This window comes from Malania oleifera, chromosome 12, assembly GCF_029873635.1.
Source record: "Malania oleifera isolate guangnan ecotype guangnan chromosome 12, ASM2987363v1, whole genome shotgun sequence".
NCBI lineage: Eukaryota > Viridiplantae > Streptophyta > Magnoliopsida > Santalales > Ximeniaceae > Malania > Malania oleifera.
Window position 1 is genome coordinate 55,592,713 of NC_080428.1, and position 20,621 is coordinate 55,613,333.

The following is a 20,621-nucleotide window of genomic DNA, read 5'->3' on the forward strand; positions in this document are numbered from 1 at the left end:
GATACAAAACGAAAGTAATGGGAAAAAAACTCTTATTTGTAATAATGACAGAAGCATTTATCATCATTTACAAAAACACCCTTCATCAATTTTTTTTACTGCAAATTAGGGCTTTAATTATAAATATTGGCCTTTATGCAAAATGTTCTCACAGGCATTAGCAGGATACTAACGATTGCAACAATCACCTCTAGTAACCACACAATGGAGTGGCAGATTTTTTTTTTTCCAAAAATTAAGTTCAAGCTGAAATCAAATGCTCTTTAAAAACATACAAAAAATGAAATAAAGGTTTTACCTCGATGGAGTTTCGGATGCGCAGCTCCCAAACAAGAAATCAAAACCAAAATACCATGCTCTGAATCTTGAATAGAGAAGTGCTTCAAGTAAATTTGAAGAATCAATGAAAATACTTGAGATTTCGGGTATGAAAAACATACCTCATTGCTACGAGTTTTATAGGTTACTTGATCGAGCTCAAACGGTCACTTGCTCTAGGCAACATGCTAGCCTCAACCGTCCTCCTCCTGCCAGAAGCCCCGCTCTCTGCAATGTCCGTTCGCGAGTGAAGTGAAGGAAAAAGACCTGTTTGAATAGTTAAAACAAATCTTGTTAGACGAAGTAGCAAGATTTGCCTTTACACGTGTTAGGTCTCTTTAAATCTCGCTATTTAAAGTAACGAGATTAAGTTAGATTCATTCTAAAAGATATTTATGAGAATATGATATTATTTAATATATTAAAAAAAAAAAAAAAGGAAGATAAACCGAGAAAAACTAGGTTGAGAATAAGAGTGAGTACGTACATACACGATAGTCTTTCCGAAAATACAGGGTGCCGTACGCCAAGCGCCCCTTTTTATATTATTATTATATAAGAAATTAACTACCACCCCTTAAGTATTTCTACTGAAGCGCGACTTCCCGTTACCCAGACAACTCTCTCCCTATTCATTCTCTCTCTCTCTCTCTCTCTCTAGCTACGCCTTTTGCCCTTTCTGCTCCGCCCAGCTAGCGGTGGCAGCTGCCTGCAGCGGCGCCAGCTGCAGCTCCCGCAGTGAAGAAGAAAGCAATCTCTCTCTCTGCCTCTGCGTTTCTCTTTCTCTCTCTTACAACATAATAAATCCAAGACATTAGGTCTAACTAAAGCTTCAAAAGCTTTGATTTGATGCGCAAAGGCCTTTTTGAGAGGGAGAGGGAGAGGGAGAGGGAGAGGGAGAGGGGTACGGGCGCGTGGGTGGTGGGCAGTGGTCGCTTTTTGGAGTTTTTTTTGACTCATCTTCTTTTAGCAAATGCCAAGGGAAAAGGGTAGTGCGCAGGTTAAGTAGCTAGCTAGCTCCACCCCCACGCCCTTTAACAATGTAGCCTCCCCCCCTCTCACTCCGTCTCTCTCTCTCCCTCTCTCCCTCTCTCTCGTCTTTGAGAAATTCTCTTCGGAGTCTAGGGTTCTGGGCACCACTATGGGGGGTCTGATCGATCTCAACACCGTCGACGGCGAGGACGAGGCGCCGTCGTCCGGGTCGTCGCCGTCTTCTTCATCGTCCTCGGTTTCTGCTACGGTGGTTAATTATTCCACGCATGCGTCCTTGGCCTCTGCTTCTTCTTCATCGTCGTCTGTGTGCTTGGAGCTGTGGCACGCGTGCGCTGGCCCTCTGATATCGCTCCCGAAGAAAGGGAGTATTGTAGTTTACTTTCCGCAGGGGCACTTGGAGCAAGCGTCTGATTTTCCGGCCGCAGCTTTTGATCTTCCGCCTCACGTCTTCTGCCGAGTCGTCGATGTCAAGCTTCACGTGAGCTAATTTTCTTTGTTCTTGGGAGTTTTGGTTTAATTAATTTTGCATTTTTTTGGTTATTTTTTTATTTATTTTACTTTCTGTTTAGTCGCCGAGAAAATGCAGGAAAGAAAAAGATATGAAATTACGAATCGGAATTTCAGCTCTGTTTTTTTTTTTTGCTGCATTTTTATGGGGAGCTGAATGGAGCACATTTTGGATGTTTGTTTTTTATTAATTTGTCTTTTGGAACTTGTTTGTGTATATTTGGGGTTTAGGCGGAGACGGCCAGCGATGAGGTTTTTGCACAGGTGTCTCTGGTTCCTGAAAACCAGGTAGGCTTTGCCTTCCTTTGTATTGCAACGACTTGATTAAAATTTACTTCGTTTTATAATTATAATTTCTTTTCATTTGAATCTCTCTCTCTCTCCCCCGTAGTATTTTGTTCCTTCAATCTTTGATTTTGTTCTTGCTTCCTGTTACCATTGACATATCTCCTTTGTTCGCTTTATTAGAGAAAAACGGTTTTCATTTTCTCCTTCTGGTTTCTGAGAAAATATGAGTAAAGAAAAACCATTTGGTTTTCTCAGGTGCCCAGCAGAGAAATAATTTATGGTCCTAAATATTGTTCTCGTAACCTACCTCTCAGCCCAACAAAATTTTCTTTTACTTTTTGCTGTGGTTCTGTGGTGGTAATTGTTTTGTTAGCAGATTGAGCAGAAATTGAGGGAAGGGGAAGCTGTGGGGGATGGTGACGAAGAAGATATTGAAGGTGCTGCCAAGTTGATCATGCCCCACATGTTCTGCAAGACTCTTACTGCTTCTGATACTAGCACTCATGGAGGCTTCTCAGTGCCTCGTCGAGCTGCAGAGGACTGCTTCCCTCCCCTGGTAATCTTCTACATTTGTTTTCTCGCCACATTGGTTTACCTTAATGCTGTGTTTGGGAGCATGGATTTTGGACCTTTGATTTGGATTTGGATGAATTTTGATAAATTTCAATACAATTTTACATTATATCTTATTCAAATCCAATATAAATTCAAATTCTAAGACTTATCCAAACTTAGGGTAAGAGGAACCTTTTTGAAGCTTGGATATTAATCATAATCTTATTCCTTATGCTCCTAATAACTAGCTCTATTTTGCATGTCTTTATCTTTGTTGTCTTTTTCTGTAGGATTATAAACAACAGAGGCCATCACAAGAGCTTGTAGCAAAAGATCTGCATGGCCTTGAATGGAGGTTTCGACATATCTATAGGGGTATGTCACAATAAACATTTATATGTATTTTTATGTAGCAACTGTTGAGGACGTATTTTGAATTAAATGGAACGGTGTCATGCTTACCAATTTGATATTGTACATGTGTTCGTACAGGCCAGCCGCGGAGGCATTTGCTTACAACTGGATGGAGTGCCTTTGTGAACAAGAAGAAGCTTGTTTCCGGAGATGCCGTGCTCTTTCTAAGGTATAGTTGTATAAACACCTTAAATTGAAGAATGCAAGGTTACACCTTTTTTATAACCATTATATTTTTTCTCAATGGCAGGGGTGGTGATGGAGAATTGAGACTGGGTATCCGAAGAGCAGCTCAAGTCAAAGGTGATTCTCACTTTCCGGCTCCTTGCAGTCAACAGTTGAATCTGAATAGCTTTACAGCTGTTGTTAATGCTATCTCAATGGGGAGTGTCTTCAGCATATTTTACAATCCAAGGTACTTGCTGTCATTTCATTTATTCTCATGTAAATCAATCCTTAGATGACCATGTTTATATGCAAAGATGTTTGGGTGGGATTGTATGACTGGGGCCTACCTCCTGGGGTTGAAGACCTCCTACAACCTCCATAAAAGGCTGAATGGGCTTCATGCAATGCCCAAAGCTATTTTTGGTTTGAGGTGCTGAACCCTAGTTAAATTGAGATTGGGTTATGTGCAATTTATAGTTTTTTATTTTAATTTATTCTTTTTTTGTTTTTTCCTGCTCCGTTAATCGTACCATCAAACATTACCTATTTTTTTCTTAGCCTAGGGGGAGATGAAGAAACTTCTCTAACAAAGATATATTTTTGTAGTCAAATATTTATGTAATATAAGGTGGCAAAATATTTGAGAGCAATTAGAAATTAGGCTTACCATTTTAATTATCATGCTAAAAGTAGTTAGATTACATGAACTGCCCCTCCATTCTAGACTCTACTTGACCATTGAAGTTGTTCCTCCTGCATTCTACCTGCGCGTTGTGGATCCTTTCCCTAATTATCCTGCTCTCATAATTCACAGTCCCAGAAGGGAAGGTAATTAAATAAAATTTCCAAGGAATCTTTTAATTGTATGTTACAACAGTCATAAATTACAAAATAGTGCAACATCATACTAAAAATATCTAATGAATTAACTTTCTTGATTACCTTCCTACTTTTGATCCTCTTCAATAAAACAACAAATGGTGCAGTCGTTTTGATTAAAAGTAGGATGGCTGTCAGGAGACTCTAGAATGGTGCTGGTGGAACAATCTCATTCTATCTCGTAACAAATTGTTGACCACATTTTGACACCATTTCACCAGGTTGCATTATATGAGGAAGGATGCCTTGCTTGCAAGTGAAACTGCTTCATATGTAGTTTCACTTTGAACAAGATATTTCCACTGTAGGTTATTGATATATTTTTTGCCTATTCAAGTTATGTCATCCTTATTGTTATCCATTCTCAAATTATTCCTCCCAAGTCTCAGTCACTCCCAACTTTTCCATCAATCATTCCAGAATCTGGACTATCTTGTGGTTGCGAACATCTCTCGTTGGCCAAGGCATGCAGTTGGCTTGACTGACCAGTGGTGTAGATCAAGTTACTGTCAAAATGTGGTGGTTGGGCTGCTGTAGTATAAAGCGTTTGGGTAGCATTGTTACTATCTGCTGTACTGATGTAGAATGGAAGCATAAGGCTTGAGACATTCAAGTGGATGAGATAAAATCCTAAAATCCTCTAAGAGGGTTTTTCGCTAAACCAATGACACAAACAGAATTATATTTTATTGGATCAAAGATGGTATATCCTGTCTTACACCATAGATACCCTTTTATAAACCCAACAAAACTTGCCTATTCAGTAAGAACTCTTCTAGAATATTACTAACAAATATAGTATCCTACTTGAACCCTATTTTGACTATAAAACATATATTTTAAAAAAATAAATTAAAAAATTTAGAAAATTACAAATAAAAAAAATCAAATATAAGGTGTATACTACTTTTTGGCAATTCAAAAAGTAGTAACTTGAATTTATTAAGTAAATCATGCTGAGAGATGGCTGTAACATTACTAAATTTCAAATTATTTTTAGAATTTAAGATGCAACTCTCAATTATTTTGGAAAGGCCTGGGGTTCAAGAGTTTTAGAAATCAATTCATATTACAACATTCCTTTCATATAAGCATGTACTTAAAAGTTTCTAGCCAAATCAAAACTTGAAATTCACATACCCAAAATGCACAAGCATCAACTAAAAGGCGCAAAAGTAGTGGCTTTTGGACAAATGTGTAAGCCTCAGTTGTAATGCATTGGCCTTTAATTTTAGACTGAACCTCAAGGTGTCTAGTGCATGCCTCGTCTTGAGGCTTGAGGCAAGCCACGAGTGAGCCTTTAAAACATTGCTTGGAGAAAACTTTTCCTTGAGCCTATTGGTTAAGTTTGCAATCTTTACACACCACTAGAAAAAGAATTTAGAATATTTGATGAGTATTGATTTTTTTTCCTAATTTTTTCCCAATATATGGACATTCCAAATATTCTTTTAATTAATTTTCAACTCATTTACTAGATCTTTGAAGTGCTCTATAGTATTGCAATTAAATTTTCCCAAAGATCTTGAAATGTTTAATCTGGTAATTAAATATGACATTAAATATGTCAAGCCAATATGGAAGTATTCATTGTTGAATATTCCAGTAGATCTTGGAATCTGTAGGATATGGGCTTATCTCAACGCTTGGCCTCAATGGTATCCTCCATTATTTTCTCAATAGTTGCCTCATTCTGAATTCAAAATTTTCTTCAATCACTAGCACAATAACTTCTTAGGAGAATCATCAAGATAGTAATTTCTAATTTTCAAATTCTAAGACTAGAGAAATATTGTGAAGTTAAAGAAGTTCGACTTCTTGCACATTCTAATCCTTCTTAGAAGTTCACTTATACCTGATCATCATGTTTGTTTAAATTGGTGATTTAATATATGACTATAGTTGAATGTATGGTTGACCAAGATAGTTCACTTTTTCTTTGACAAACCTTGCAAAATTGTATCAGATCCCACTAATATGAGCTGTATGGTGACCAAGTTTATTTGAAACAAATCTCACTTTTCATTCTTTAGGAACATTCATGTAATAAAAGAAATCTTGCTTGTTTAAATAACCATTGCAGATAATCTTCTTTACTGAACAATTCATCAAAACTTGTATTTTCACCATGATATTGGAAATTTATGCCCCTCAACACTTGTGCGAGCATGCTGCACATGATTTAATGAGCTCTCGTCATGATTGATCGTCGTTTTGGCTATCATTTTGTTGTAGCATGTGGCTTATATGATTGAGTGGAAGACATGTACAAAGAGAAAACATAAAGAAAACAGGAATGCTGACTTGCAAGAGGAAGCTGTCGACGGTTTCACTGTAACCGTCGACGGTTTGGTCCAGATTCAGTGAAACAGTCAATAGTTCTGAACCTGTTATATTGACTATTTGCTTTCGGTATTTAACCATTGACAGTATCTTTGCAAATCGTGAACGGTTTTGCTCTCTGTATTAAACCATCGATGGTATCTCTGCAAACCGTCGATAGTTTGGCTCAATTGCTCAGCGTTTGTTTTCAAACTTTGAATTGAGACGTTGGGCAGGTTGGGTTTTAGAGGGAAAGCTCCAGGAAACTTATAAATATATGTTGTACTATGTAACAAAGTGTCTTTGGACACAAGATAATGATAATCAAATTGCCGATTGCTCCCATGGATGTAGGCATTGCCAAACCATGTAATTCTTTGTGTCATTGTTATTGCTTTCATTATAATCTGTGTGATTGTTGTTCTTTATATTTCACTATTAGTTGCTGCGTTTGTAAGATCATTTTTTTCCGCTGTGCATTCAATTTTCACAGCTCATTTCTTGTAGATCTTGCATGTCATCTACTCACTCCATTGCAGATGATCCATGAACTTGACTCTTGTCAGAATGTCATTGCTGACACATCTGTTGCTTCATTCTATCTTATTTGCCATTAGACAGGGTTTGTCCTGGAACAATTGATGTAGTCAAAAGCCAAGAAAGTTAAGGTATTAATGCTGAAGCAGTTAATATTATCCTGGATCAATTCTAGGAACATGGATAGTTGGAAATTTGAATTTTATTAATCAAGTGTGGTAGACAACCAAACTAATGATCTCATAAAGATATTTACATTTTGAAAATCTAAAAAACTGCACACCTTTAGAAAACTCATAAAATATATAGTTCTAAATCACAAAACAAGATCACCCATAAATTATCATTCAATAATGAAAATCATGCAAAAAATGGAAAGTTTCTAAATAAATTAGCAGTAAGTTGTTGAAATAGACAAATTTAGGGTCCAAATGGAGCAAAACTTCTAGATGAAACTGACCACACCATAAGACTTGTTGACCTGCAATCCTGCTTCACATGGTTCTTTTGTCCAGCAGCAGTTGCTTTCTTCTACAAGTAGAATCAAAGCCAAGGTCACGATTAGTTTCTGAGATGGCAATTGTTGGCCAAGGTGTGGCAATAAATTATCAAAAGCTGTTGACATTGACAAATTTGGGGCCCGAAGGGACCAAAACTTGTAGATGAAACTGACCGCACATAAGGCTTGTTTGGGCTTTTTCGTGCATTTTCTATGAGTCTTGTAACACCCCCATTGAGGAAAAGTTATGGTCATTTGAAATTAGGTCTAGAATACTCTCTCACCAGACATGCAATCCTGCTTCACTTAGTTATTTTGTCCAGAAGCAAACAATTTGTTCAACAAGTAGAATCAAAGTTAAGGTCATGATTTGATTCTTGGGGCCACAGGCTCACAAGATAGTTTCTAAGGTAGTGATTGTTGGCCAAGATGTGGCAATAAATTTGTCCTCATGGCAGAGGTCCAGGGCGTGGGTCAAGTCACAGTTGAAATGTGGCTCTTGGGCTGCTGTAGTATAAAGGATTTAGGTCTCACTCCTACTTTTAGTTATAGCTTTTGGTATAGGCATTTGGTACTACAATTCTTATATTGAGTGTAGTCCCTCTTTGAATTAATTGTGAAACAAATTAGAATTGCAGTGTATAATTTTTATGCATAAGCATAGCTAGTCTCATTGTCAAATTTAGTGCTGGTATTCCAAGTTTTCTGTATTTCCATGCCAACTATTATAATTTGATTCCAACGTCAAAACATTTTGTAATTTCATCTTTCCTAGAAACTGACTTGCTATAGATAAACTGTAAGGGACTTCTTGGTACAGGAAAATACGTATTTATTAATTACAATTAACGATGGACCATGTGACTTTGTTTGATATATACCTCTTTGTCCTCGTCAGAGAAATCAGAGTTCTAGAGCTTGAATTTGTCATTATACTGTTTTGTGATCTGCTAATGAACTCTTGGGAATGAAATTGATTTGTCAAATAGCTCTGCTAAGCTTTTAGACATCACAGTGACTAGCTATAGATGTCAAAGTTGCCCTTAAGGTTGCTCAAAGGGGAAGGCAGGGCAATGAACAGTGGATACCTTGAAGTTTGTAGTGTTCAATAAAAGTCAAAATTGTTTAAAACAAATCTTCTACTTCTCATCCCTCATTGTCTTGGGGATCTTTGGTGGCGATGGTTTCTGATATTGAGAGGAACCTGAGCTTTCTAACTTCTCTATTTCACTTGCTCTCTGACTTTTGAGCAATGATTAACAATCCTTATATTTAAACTTGCACATGCAGCTCCACATATTGAATGTACAGTGCAAAACTGATGACAGATGATGTGGTTTATTTGGAAGACTAACCCCCTTTTTCTTAGTGTAGAATGACTAAACCTTTCATTTGTCTTCATAGTTCATCCAAGTATTATATTAGTAGAGTTTCGCCATTTAAATTGTGCAGCATGAGTTTGTTCGGCAGACAAGCTAGATAGTGACTGTGGATATGCTGAATATGCATAATCCTTATTTTTTGGTTCCTAAACTGTTGTCTGTTGCGGGCTTTGTAGCCATAGGGCAATCTTGAACCTTGATTTTGTTGTTATTCAAAATTTGTGCCTCAAGTTGATTTTATTGCCAATAATCTGCTGCTTTTAGGTATTTTATTGCCTTAGCCCTTTGTTTATAATAAATGTAGTTTCACTTGGTAGTTTGCCATCCTTACTTGTAGTTAATGTTTGGAGGCTCACTTGGTTCATATTCTCGAATTAATATCTCAATGCCTCTAAGCTTCAAGTGCATCTTGTAGAGCAAGCTCATCAGAGTTCATAATACCTTTTCGGAAATTCTCAAGGAGCCTTGATCATTCCTTTTCTGTTGGAATGAGGTTCAAAATGCGTTTCGAAACAGAAGATGCAGCTGAGCGAAGGTTAGGCAGACATTTTCTTGCAGAGCTTTATCATACAATGCTTTTGTCAGAATCTGAGTAATACATTTTTGGCAGGTATACTGGCCTAGTAACTGGGATTAGTGATATGGATCTGAGATGGCCTGGTTCAAAATGGAGGTGTTTGTTGGTATGCATCTCTTGCAGAACTTCTAAATATTTGCATGCAGGACTTTGTAGTTCCAGAGCTCTTGTATACTGCATGCATGACTTTGAAGTTCTATATCTCTTATATACCTCTTGAATGCCTGAATAAAGTCATTAAAATAAAAATTAAAAAACAAAGACTTTGTAGTTCCAGAGCTGACTTTTTGATAGAATTATTTAAAATTGTAAATTGGGCTTTTGCCTTTACTCAAGGCCCAATGGTTTGGTGCTAATTTCTAAAATAGATTACTTTCTGTTAAAATATATGGTTGATAAGTTTTTGGATTGTTCTTTTGGCTTTCTATTATCCATTGAAATATAGCAGTATATCTGTTTTCCTATTTATGTTTTAGAGAACCATAAGACAATCAACTGCATGGTATAGATTTCTCTAGTGTCAATGTTTTTCGGCGCTGGAACTGGCAGTGCAATTTTCTGTTATTTCTTTAGAATTGTTTTGGTAGCAAAGTAAACTGTTCATCTTCTGCTTCTATGAATTTGAGCTTCTTCTTCTTCTCTTCTTTGCAAATTATGTTTGATTGAAACACTAACAAATTGGGAGCATGTGACACTCAAGATTTACATGTCAATGCTTGTGCCTCTTTTTCTGAACACATTTTACCAAGGCATGGTACCTTTTGATTATGAAATAAACTATTGCATCATTGAATATTTTTGACTCACCTTTTGTGACAGTTGGAGAAACATAAATTTTGTTTATTTATTGATAAAATAAATTCCTTTTTTTTTTTTTCCTCTTTTGTTTTGTGGCATCATTAATAGTCTAGCTCTAAAACTGTGACGTCTCCATGCTGGTAGCTTAACTAGCAGTTAATGTTTATGCTCATTTCTGTAGGTAAGGTGGGATGATATAGAGGCTAATCGACATAACAGGGTTTCTCCGTGGGAGATTGAACCCTGTGGTTCCGTTTGTGGGTCTAATGGCTTTATGGTACCGGGTTCAAAGAGGTTTAGGGATGGTTTGCCTTCAACAAAACCAGATTTTCCAATTTCTAGTAGGTCCTTCTATATTTTTTAGGAAATTGTTTCATCATAACCAAATTTATTTTCCTTGTAGAATTTTTAATTTCTATTTACTTCTTACAGATGGGATTGGAGGGTCAGACTTTGGGGAATCTTTAAGGTTCCAGAAGGTCTTGCAAGGTCAAGAAATTTTAGGTTTTAATACTCCTTATGATGGTTTTGGAACTCATGATCATCCATCTGAAAGAAGGAGATGCTTTCATGGTTCCAACAGTGCTGGAATTGCTGCAAGGGGAAATGGTGTCAGTTGTAACCTACTTGGGGCTTCTGACATTTCCTGTAAAGGCATAGGCTTTGGTGAATCTTTTCGATTCCAAAAGGTCTTGCAAGGTCAAGAAACACTTTCAAACCCACCATATGGAATGGCGTCGGCTGCTATTAAGGTTTGTGAAAATCATGGGCTTGGAATCTTAAATGGAGTTGAAGTGCCAAGCTCTAGAGAAGGATGGCCTGCCCTGATGTGGGGCTATGATGCTAGTGTGCATGTGCCTGCACGTGCACCATTGATACAAGCATCATCTCCATCTTCTGTGTTGATGTTCCAGCAGGCATGCACTCCAGTTCTAGGTTTTCACCCTACAAACAGTGTTGATAATCAGAAGGAGAAGGCTATTACTAATCGAAAATTGGCTGATATTTCTGAGACATATGGTGGAAATCTTACTCCCTCATCATCTAGTAATATTTGCTTCAGGAGGGGCATTGAGGTTGGAACAGGTTCCTGTGGTCTATTAAAAGAGCATCACTCTGCAGTTAGCAGCAGCCAAAATTTAGTTTCCTCTTGTAAAAGTAGCTGTAGACTCTTTGGATTCCCATTGACAGAGGAAATAGGTGATAGAGGTAACGGGGAAAATTCTGCTCGAATTACATCTTTGAATTCTAAAGTATCTTATCTTCCCCATGTTGAAGAGCAGATTCATACAAAGCCTCCTGTGATGAGCAAAGCAGTTGGAAGCAGTTGTACCAAAGTAAGCAACCTCTATGCTGTAAGAGATATGCTTTTTGATGTCACACTGTAGTGTACTTCCATTGTAAGAAAAAAATAAAAAATAAAAAAAGAAGACAGGTTCACAAGCAGGGGAGCTTTTGTAGACAGTACAAGTTATCTCCCAAAGCTTGATGGGCATAAAATGATTTGATCTGTGATATGGGAGTGTTTATAGATATGAAAAGCTTTTGAACGGTGTAGAAAAAGGAAAATATCTGAGATCTCAAGGATGATATGTGATGCTTCTTGGAGATGTTACACGGCAGTAAGTATTTATTTTCTTTTTCAATTGTTATGTTTTTGGAAAATTGTGCATTTTATATTCTCCAATGCAAGAGCAAAGCATGGCATTTGTGTGTTATAGTGCCACTGAGGGACAGTTCAGAAATGGCCATTAAGGTATTTGTGTGCACATGTTACATGAGTTGAGGAGTATCATTGGGCATTTTTCCATACGAACCAAATGTCAAAATAGTTGTGTTCCAGGAGATGAGAGTTGGGTGTTTACATGGTCCTTATTTTTGAATATTTTTGGTCCACGTAACACAGTTTCTGTATCAGTGTATGCTACCAAATGCATTTGAGAATGAATTTATATTTTTAGTTCCGAGTCTCTTAAATTCTCATTGAATTTAAATTCTTGCATATGGTTTTGCAGGGAATTCTGCAAAATCGACTCCAACATATTTGCCAATGAAAATGCAATGCTAGGTCTCACCAAAAGAATGATCCATGAGATGACGAATATGCTGTATGTTAATAGATTTTTGGGTTGTGAGAAAAGACCAACATAACTTTCTCCTAAGTAATTTTGTTGTATTTAAACTGCTTTGGCCACGGAAAATAACAATTAGAATTCATTTATGCCGTTTGTTGTGACAGTTCCTGTTGATCTAAGTGTTTAAATTACCACGTTTGCAGCTGTAAAGGGCAGTGAGTTTATTATTTTTAGTTCCATGCCTTTTAACACTTTCTCTTACGTGAAATAGCTCATATAAACTAGCCTACACCCTAGACATTCTGATTCTGGATTTGTTTTTGTTTTGAAGAAACAAAAACATAGGTGTGAAATTGTTTTTTCTGTTTTTTTCCTCAAAAGATGAAACTTATTTCCGCATGCTGAAAACAAAAACACAAGCCGTAATGTTTCCCAGTTAATTATGTGTAAAGGCATGTTTGGCAGCGTGGGCGTCTGCTGTGCGGGCTAGAATGCGATAGAATGGCAACACCAGCATTGAAAAACAGAGTCTAGATCAGGACCAACCAAGAAAACAAAGTAGCCGTCCCCTGGATTCATGTGCTTCTGTAGCCCCTACAGAGTGGCAGCAATTCAAACAGCAAGAAAATGGCCTTCTCTTTTTCACGCTTGGACGGTCCAGTTGGTGGAGGGCAAGGTCCATAGGACCAAGCTGCGTTTGTCCCATCGCATGGCCACTAGGCTTGCTGCCATGTCTATTTTTTTCAACTGGGGAGTTTGAATTTCATTGGGTCAACAATTTGTAATAAAAAATGACCCATGCGAGAGGTATCGGACTGAGTACGCAGCTCAACAAATCCATGAAGTCATTGTGAAAAAGCAGTGAGGACTAACTATAGGGGAATGGAATCAAATTTATAACTTGATTTAGTATAGGGGAATGGAATCAAATTTATAACTTGATTTAGTCATGTTTTTCGTTTTCCATCCGTAAGTTAAATATATCATCAGTAAGATAAAATGCGAGTACTTGATCCACATAAGCGATGGGGTCTTGTAGGTTTCAAACATTAATACGTATGTTTTAAATAGTGTTCTAAGGTTTTAGTTTGACCTCCATCACTTTTTAAAAGGATCTTTTTGAAAGAAATCAATGAAAATGAACTTATTGATATTTTTTAAAAATGTTTTGGCTTCTTGTGAAATAGGAGCTTTTAAAAAATTTGGCTTTGAATTTGATTAAAAAAATGTAGAATGTCTAAAGAGTATTTAGAATGATTAAAATAGATATATATTTTTTGAAAAAATATAATTAATTGATAATTTTTTAATATTTAAAAAAAAATTAAAGGTGACGACGAAATAGAATATTTTATTGGAGAAAAAGTTAACATTTTAAAAGCCTATAAAAAAAATTAAAAGTTATATTCTAAAAAAAAAAACTATTTACCAAATACATTAAACTTAGCTTTTACTTTTAAAATGAAAAGTTGATGCAAAAAGGAGACTAAATTTACCCTAAATCTTATGTGTAAGTACCATTCTTTATAATTATTTCGCAAATATAGGTCTATTCTTAAAAAAGATTATTACAAAAAATGCCAGAGCATTCTTTTTGAGAAAATTTATATAATTTTCTTACAAAATATTTTACTTTGTCAAATAAATGAGTAAGATGAACACAATATCAAAAGATATTGTGACTCTACATGCTCATTTTTCTCTAATTAGTAATATTACTAATGATATCCTTTGGAACTGAACTATGAACAATATATTCCTTGAGCTACAGAGAGAATTATAGTGTGAGCATTGTCGAGCATCTCTAAATCACTCCATTTAGAATCTTAAGTTGATTTAGTCTCTTTCAATTGCAGGCTCATCAATGGAAATCACTTCTGAAATTTCTTTTAATGAGATTCTTCGACTGATCAATTTTTAAGGAAGAAACAATACTCAATTAAATTGAAAGAAAAATATTTTAATGTGCCACCAATTTTTGTTGGAGATGATGAGTGAAACAATAAGTATAGTAAGCATTCACTAGCAAATAAAGCTTTCAAACCATTTCATTCTCCATTTATATTGCTAGTGCTCCTATATCCTTGAGTATATATATCTTTTAGATTAAGATTGCAATGAGAAATGCAATTGTGGCTTATTTTAAAGATTGATGATGTAGTATTGGACTAGATTTAAAGGAAACACCCTTGTATAATCCCTTCTTAATTTGTCCAAATTTTAGAACTATGGTCATTTGCTACTTGCTTATAGATTTTTCTTAGGATTCACTAGCAGCAAAATAAAATTTTGAATAATTCCTAGGTTTAATTAGAAGCAAAATAAAATTTCGAATCTATTTTCTTCACAAATGTATATTCTAATTCTTCTTGAAAAGATGGATAAGATCTCTTTGTAAACATGAGGAGAGATGTAACGAGAATTTTTAGGAGCATTCTTGGCATAATGATTGTTGTTTGTTCTTGTTAAGAAGCTAAAAGCTTCACTAATCCCACATCATCTTAGGGTTTTGAATATGGGACATAATCATGGCCTTTAAGGGCAAATTCTTAATGAGCCATTTAGCAACATCTATTATTGACTTTTAAGCCGTAATCAATCCTTCGCACAACAAACAATTATGTAACAACCCAAAAATTTTATATATATATATATATCTACATATAAAACTCTGATACCAACTATAATATCCCGGACCCGAAGTGGTATCGAGCTGACCTGTTCATCACATATATCTAACCATGTAGCGAAATCATACACATAATATCCCAGATACAATACCAAAGTTCTAAGATCACCATAATTACATACACATCTCCTCAAAATGTTATACAACCCATAGTAGACCAAAACATAACTATATACATGCACATCTCCTCAAAATGTTATACAACCCATAGTAGACCAAAACATAACCATATACATGCATCTCACCAGTACTTACTTCAAAACCAAACACTATCTTGACTCACCCCAAAACCTCCTAAGTTTGATTTCTGGTATTCCCTAAAATGTAAAAATATCATTGGGGTGAGACACATCTCAGTAAGAAAGAATAAATTATTATTAGTGTGTGGCAAATGAGTTCTTAGCATGAGTAATATATATATACATTAATTTAGCTGTGAAGAAACTACATTTAAACTGTAACTCTCACCTATAATTGAAAATATATTTATCTTCTACTCAATCATACTTTAACTTAATAAATAAACATGTCTTCATAAATCTGCATAAATATATTCTTAGTATAATTTCTTTGCTTTCTTCCCCTGATCGTACTGGCATACTATCATGAATTGACCCCGCATGATCAGGTTGTGCAGCTCAATGGCTGGACTTAACCATGCTTGGGCTACTAGGTTAAGTCAAACATAACATAATTATGCATGATTGCCTACCCAACCTGGTCCGCCCATCCTACTCGCCGCAACACTTCTTAGGTCGGTACACAGTGGGAATCCTACTCGCCGCAACACTTCGAGGCTAATCGGCCTCCGACCCGACACTTTCTGAATAGTGTGGTTGCACTGTCGACTAAACACCCAACCTGATCCACCCGTCCTACTCGCTGCAACACTTCTCAGGTCAACACACATGACGTTACACTATCTGATCTGGCTAGCTAGTTACAGTATCGTGCTCTGAATCTGAATCATACTAGTCCATCGAGGTTCTGATAACATATAGTACTATTCATAACTAAAATCTATATCTTAATCTCATCTATATAATTTTGTATAAAATCTGTCTTATCATATTTTTGTACTAGGCATAAAACCGGTTGAATTGCTATATCATACTGATCTCAACATATAGCCGGCTGAATTGTGATATCATACTGATCTCGTCATATAACCGACTGAACTGTTATTATAAAATATATATATATATATATATATATATATGTCTGAAATTGTTATATCATATATCTGTCTGAAACTACTATTTCATATATCTATTTGAACATATCTTATAATAATCTTGTATAAAATCATATTTGTTCTGTATCATCATAAAATATTCTACATGCTGATTTATACTGTAAAATAACCCTACTCACACAACACAAATTCTGAGTAGTGATTCATAATATAATAACTACTTGGGAAAAATATACTTGATTTTCCAAAATATGCATATAATAATTTATATTTACTATTTCCATATGCTTGAATATTTAGTAAAATCATATTTATCATTTCAATAATCATATCCTTCAATTTAATTAGGTAAATTTCTTAAAAATAGCTGACATAATCTATTCCTCTTACATGTTTAACGAAGAAAAGCCTACAAGGATCCTAAAATAGTGCTTGTGCCGTTCGCACAAAACTTTGTATCCAAATACCCTAACTTAATCAACTCAACTATGGAATAATAATCATTGAACAATTCTTAAGCCCACACATTCCCAATAATTGATTAAACCCTAAAACAACTAACATAATTCATGTTCTTACCTTGACCTTGGAGTGTTACCTAGAATCCTCAAACAACTAAACTGCTCCGGTTAAACTGTAGAAAAACGTCGCCAGAATCCCGAAATGACCTTTGTTAGTCGATTCAGGTTGAATTCGGGGTAGAAATTGAAAAGAGAGAGAAGGAGAGTCGTAGCTAGAGAGAGAGAGAGAGAGAGAGAGAGAGAGTTGATCATTTTTTCTAAACAAATGAGCTGCTGCTCTATTTATAAGCCCTTGTCCCAGACAAAATCGTCGACAATTTTCCTGAAACAGTCGACGGTTTGGCTTTTAACCCAGCCAATTATTTACCGTTTTACCTTTATTAGGTCATAGTAACTCAAAACCGTTGACGATTTTCTGAGCTCATCCAAAACTGTTGACGGTTTGGCCTATGCCAAACCAAATTTCCTCTTTTATTTATTATTTTTATTATTACTATTTTTTGGGTCTTTACATTCTCCTTTCCTTATAAAAATTCCATCCTCAAAATTTGTTGATCAATACTTATACCAACAGAATTTTCCTTAGTACACAATTCTTAAGAATATCTTATCCTAATACAGTGGAGATCGATTCCTTCGACCATACAATGCTTCATATGGCGTCATCCCAATACTGGCCTAGTAGCTATTGTTATAGGCGAACTCTATTAACGCCAGATACTGAATCTAGTTTTCCCAGAAATCCAACACTCAAGTCTACAACATATTTTCTAGTATCCAGATTATTCTCCTTGTCTGTTCATCCGTCTGGGGGGTGAAACACTTGCAATAACCCCATTACGAAATCCATGATGATGTGCACCCGTCATGCTTCCGTTGCACCACTTTGATGCTCAGCTTTCTCTTGCTGACATATTAGACACTACTTTATGTATTAGGCAATTTCTTTCTTTATATTATTCCACTAGAAAAATTCCCTCAAATACCGATACATTTTGGTGTTTCTTGGATGCACTAAATAAAGAGAACGATATGCCTCATCTAGAATGGTTCTTTTAATCTCAGCAGTATCGGGTACGCATAGTTTGGTGCGAAACCTTAAGTCCCCATCATCTGAGATATTAAATTCTATCCCCAGTCCACCCTGCACTTATTATATAATCTTTACTAGCTCTATATCTCTTATCTGGGCAGTCTTAATCTTTTTCAGTAGCATTGAGTGAATGACTAGATTAGCAATATATGCTTGGGGATCTCTTCGACTAATTCTACACCAAACTTTCCAAAATCCATTCTGATCTGGTGTTGATCTACTATTACTGATACTAATGTACTCCCTGAATTCTGACTCCATACATTGGCTACCACATTAGTTTTTCCTAGATGGTAACTAATGGTACAATCATAATCCTTTATTAATTCAAATCATTTCCCTTGTCTCATATTCAACTCCTACTATATGAAGAAGCACTTAAGGCTTTTGTGGTCCGTGAAAATCTTGCACTTACCATGATACAATTAGTGCCTCTAAATTTCAACACATGCACTGCAGCCAATTTCAAAACATGTATGGAATAACTCTTCTCGTACTCCCTGAGTAGCCAAGAAGCTTATGCCACAACCTTCTCCTGTTGCAACAAAACACATCTAAGCCCCTTTGCGAATCGCATCACTGTAAGTCACAAAATTGTTTTCCCCTAAAAGAATTGTTAGTATTGGCACATTGATGAATCATTGCTTTAACTCCTAGAAATTTTTGTTCATATTCATTTGTCTATTCATACTTCACATTCTTCCTTGTCAACTTATCAGAGAACCTAATAACTTAGAAAACCCTTCCATGATTTGGCCATAATACCCTACCAAACCCAAGAATCTTCTAATCTCATGAATGTTCTTCAGTTTCATCCAATCTATTACCGTCTCTATCTACTCGGGTCAACTGAATATTCTCTTGTCTTAACCTTCACCTGATATGTTCCCAAAGTTGGTTAAACAAGTCATCTGTACATAGTAGTGGGTACTTGTTCTTAACTGTCACCTTACTTATTTCTTGATAATTGATATACATCCTCAATAACCTGTCTTTCTTTTAACAAGAAAAACCAGTGCTCCCCATGGTGACACACTGAGTCAGAAGAATTCTTTATGCATTGACTCCTATAACTGATCCTTTAAATCTTTCCAATTTATTGGAGTCTTAGAGATTGGTGTCGGGATATCTTCCAACTTTAATTCCTCCTTCTGACACTTCCTTCACACAGGTTAGGTACCCCTCGCATCTCTCCAAAGGCAGCCTCCTTGCTTGATTAGTTGACAACATCTGTGGCGAGGCACGCACAAACGACCCAAAAAATCTATGCTCCTGCTCCCTAGGAGGCTTGAATACTACCTCTTTCTTATGACAATCATTACTAGCATAGTTGAAAACTAACCAGTCCATCCCCAAAATGACAAATCCATGCATGTCAAACGCTATTAGATTGGCTGATAACATTTCACCTGAACATCTTTCGATAATCTCTAACCACTTTTCTACATATCACTATCGTCCCTATTGGTGTGACTACAGATATTTCGGCATCTAGCAACTGAGTTTCTACCCCTCATAGTTTGATATATCCAAAAATATAAAAGAAAAAATAGTTCCTAAATCAAATAACACAACATCTTTACTTGAAAATATGAAAATTAGTACCTGATTATTTCCTCGAAACTATCTAGGAGTAGGCGCCTTCCTGTGCTGCACACGACAGTCTTGTGTCATATGGCCTGATCTACCACATTGATAACAGACATTCTTTCTAGCTCAACATTCCCCATCAAGCTTCTTGTTACATCTAGGACAAGTAGGGTACACTCTAACCCTCATCTCCTGTCTCTACTCCCCACTGTTTCAATCTCCCCTCCACGGACCCCGACTGGTACCTGCCTGAAAACTAGAAGCAGTGGGACTTTTCCCTTGACTCTGTACTCCTGTGCCCTTCTACCAACTCACCTCTACTACTGTGGATTTATCCACCAGCTCTGAAAAGTATCGTGCCTACAAAAATGCCACATGCTTATATATCTTCTATATCAGCCCTCTCTCAAACCTCTCCGCCTTCCTGAATTCATCAAGAATCATAAATGGGGCGAAATGGGATAGTTCCATGAACTTAGTAGCATATTACGGTATTGTTAGCTGACCATGGATCAGATTCAAAAATTCCTCCATCTTAGCATTTCTAATGAAGGCGGGGAAGTAGTGGTCGAAAAATATCTCTTTAAAGCATCCCCAGGTCAGTACTACAAGTACCAGTCTCTGCTCCACCATGAGCTTCACCTCTAACCACCATTGCTCAGCCTCTTCTATCAGCTTAAATGTTGCATACTGAACTTTATGTTCATCAGTGCAATGTACTACTGTTAGAATCTTTTCAATTTCTTGCATCCAATTCTCTGCGATAATCATATCGGCACTCCATGGAAAATCCGGGGGATTCATCTTGGTGAACTGCTCTGTAAGAACTCGAACCATGATATATGGGTTAAATAATTAAGAGAGGGGTAAATTGGTAATTGAGCAGGCTTTGTCGACGAAGCTAGAGTTCGTCGACGAAATCTAGGTGCTACTGGTCGACGAAATTCAGAGGCTCGTCGACGAGGAGAAGCCAAGGGGTTTTGAAAAATTGGTAATATCAGGTTCGTCGATGAGGCCATCGTCTCATTGGCGAGCTATTTATGTGGCCTCATCGACGAGGACGCCATTCGTTGACGAGGAGTGGCTGGGTCAAAGGGCTATAAATAGATATTTTCATTACTTCAAAGCTAAGAAACCTAAAAAATCTCTCCCTCTCTCTCTAGAACCTGAAGGTCACTCTCTCTATATATATTTCTTCATTGTACGTCACTGGAATCGATG

At 36.4% G+C, this 20,621-nt stretch overlaps 1 protein-coding gene across 3 annotated transcripts; it reads left to right on the plus strand.

The window, feature by feature from the left end:
• Positions 1-900: 900 nt before the first annotated feature.
• On the plus strand, positions 901-12,458 carry LOC131144638 (auxin response factor 3). 3 transcript variants are annotated; one of them, XM_058093396.1, is made up of 12 exons: positions 932-1,789; positions 2,050-2,106; positions 2,483-2,662; positions 2,952-3,036; positions 3,154-3,244; positions 3,326-3,490; positions 9,278-9,397; positions 9,473-9,545; positions 10,419-10,578; positions 10,670-11,574; positions 11,770-11,859; positions 12,253-12,458. In XM_058093396.1, the coding sequence occupies exons 1-11, from the start codon at positions 1,460-1,462 to the stop codon at positions 11,773-11,775; spliced, it is 2,172 nt and encodes a 723-aa protein (XP_057949379.1). In that variant the 5' UTR covers positions 932-1,459; the 3' UTR covers positions 11,776-11,859; positions 12,253-12,458. The 3 variants fall into 3 exon arrangements, with proteins under 3 accessions (XP_057949378.1, XP_057949379.1, XP_057949377.1); XM_058093395.1 differs by having other exon boundaries at positions 901-1,789; positions 10,670-11,859; XM_058093394.1 differs by having other exon boundaries at positions 10,670-12,458.
• The last annotated feature ends 8,163 nt before the right edge of the window (positions 12,459-20,621 follow it).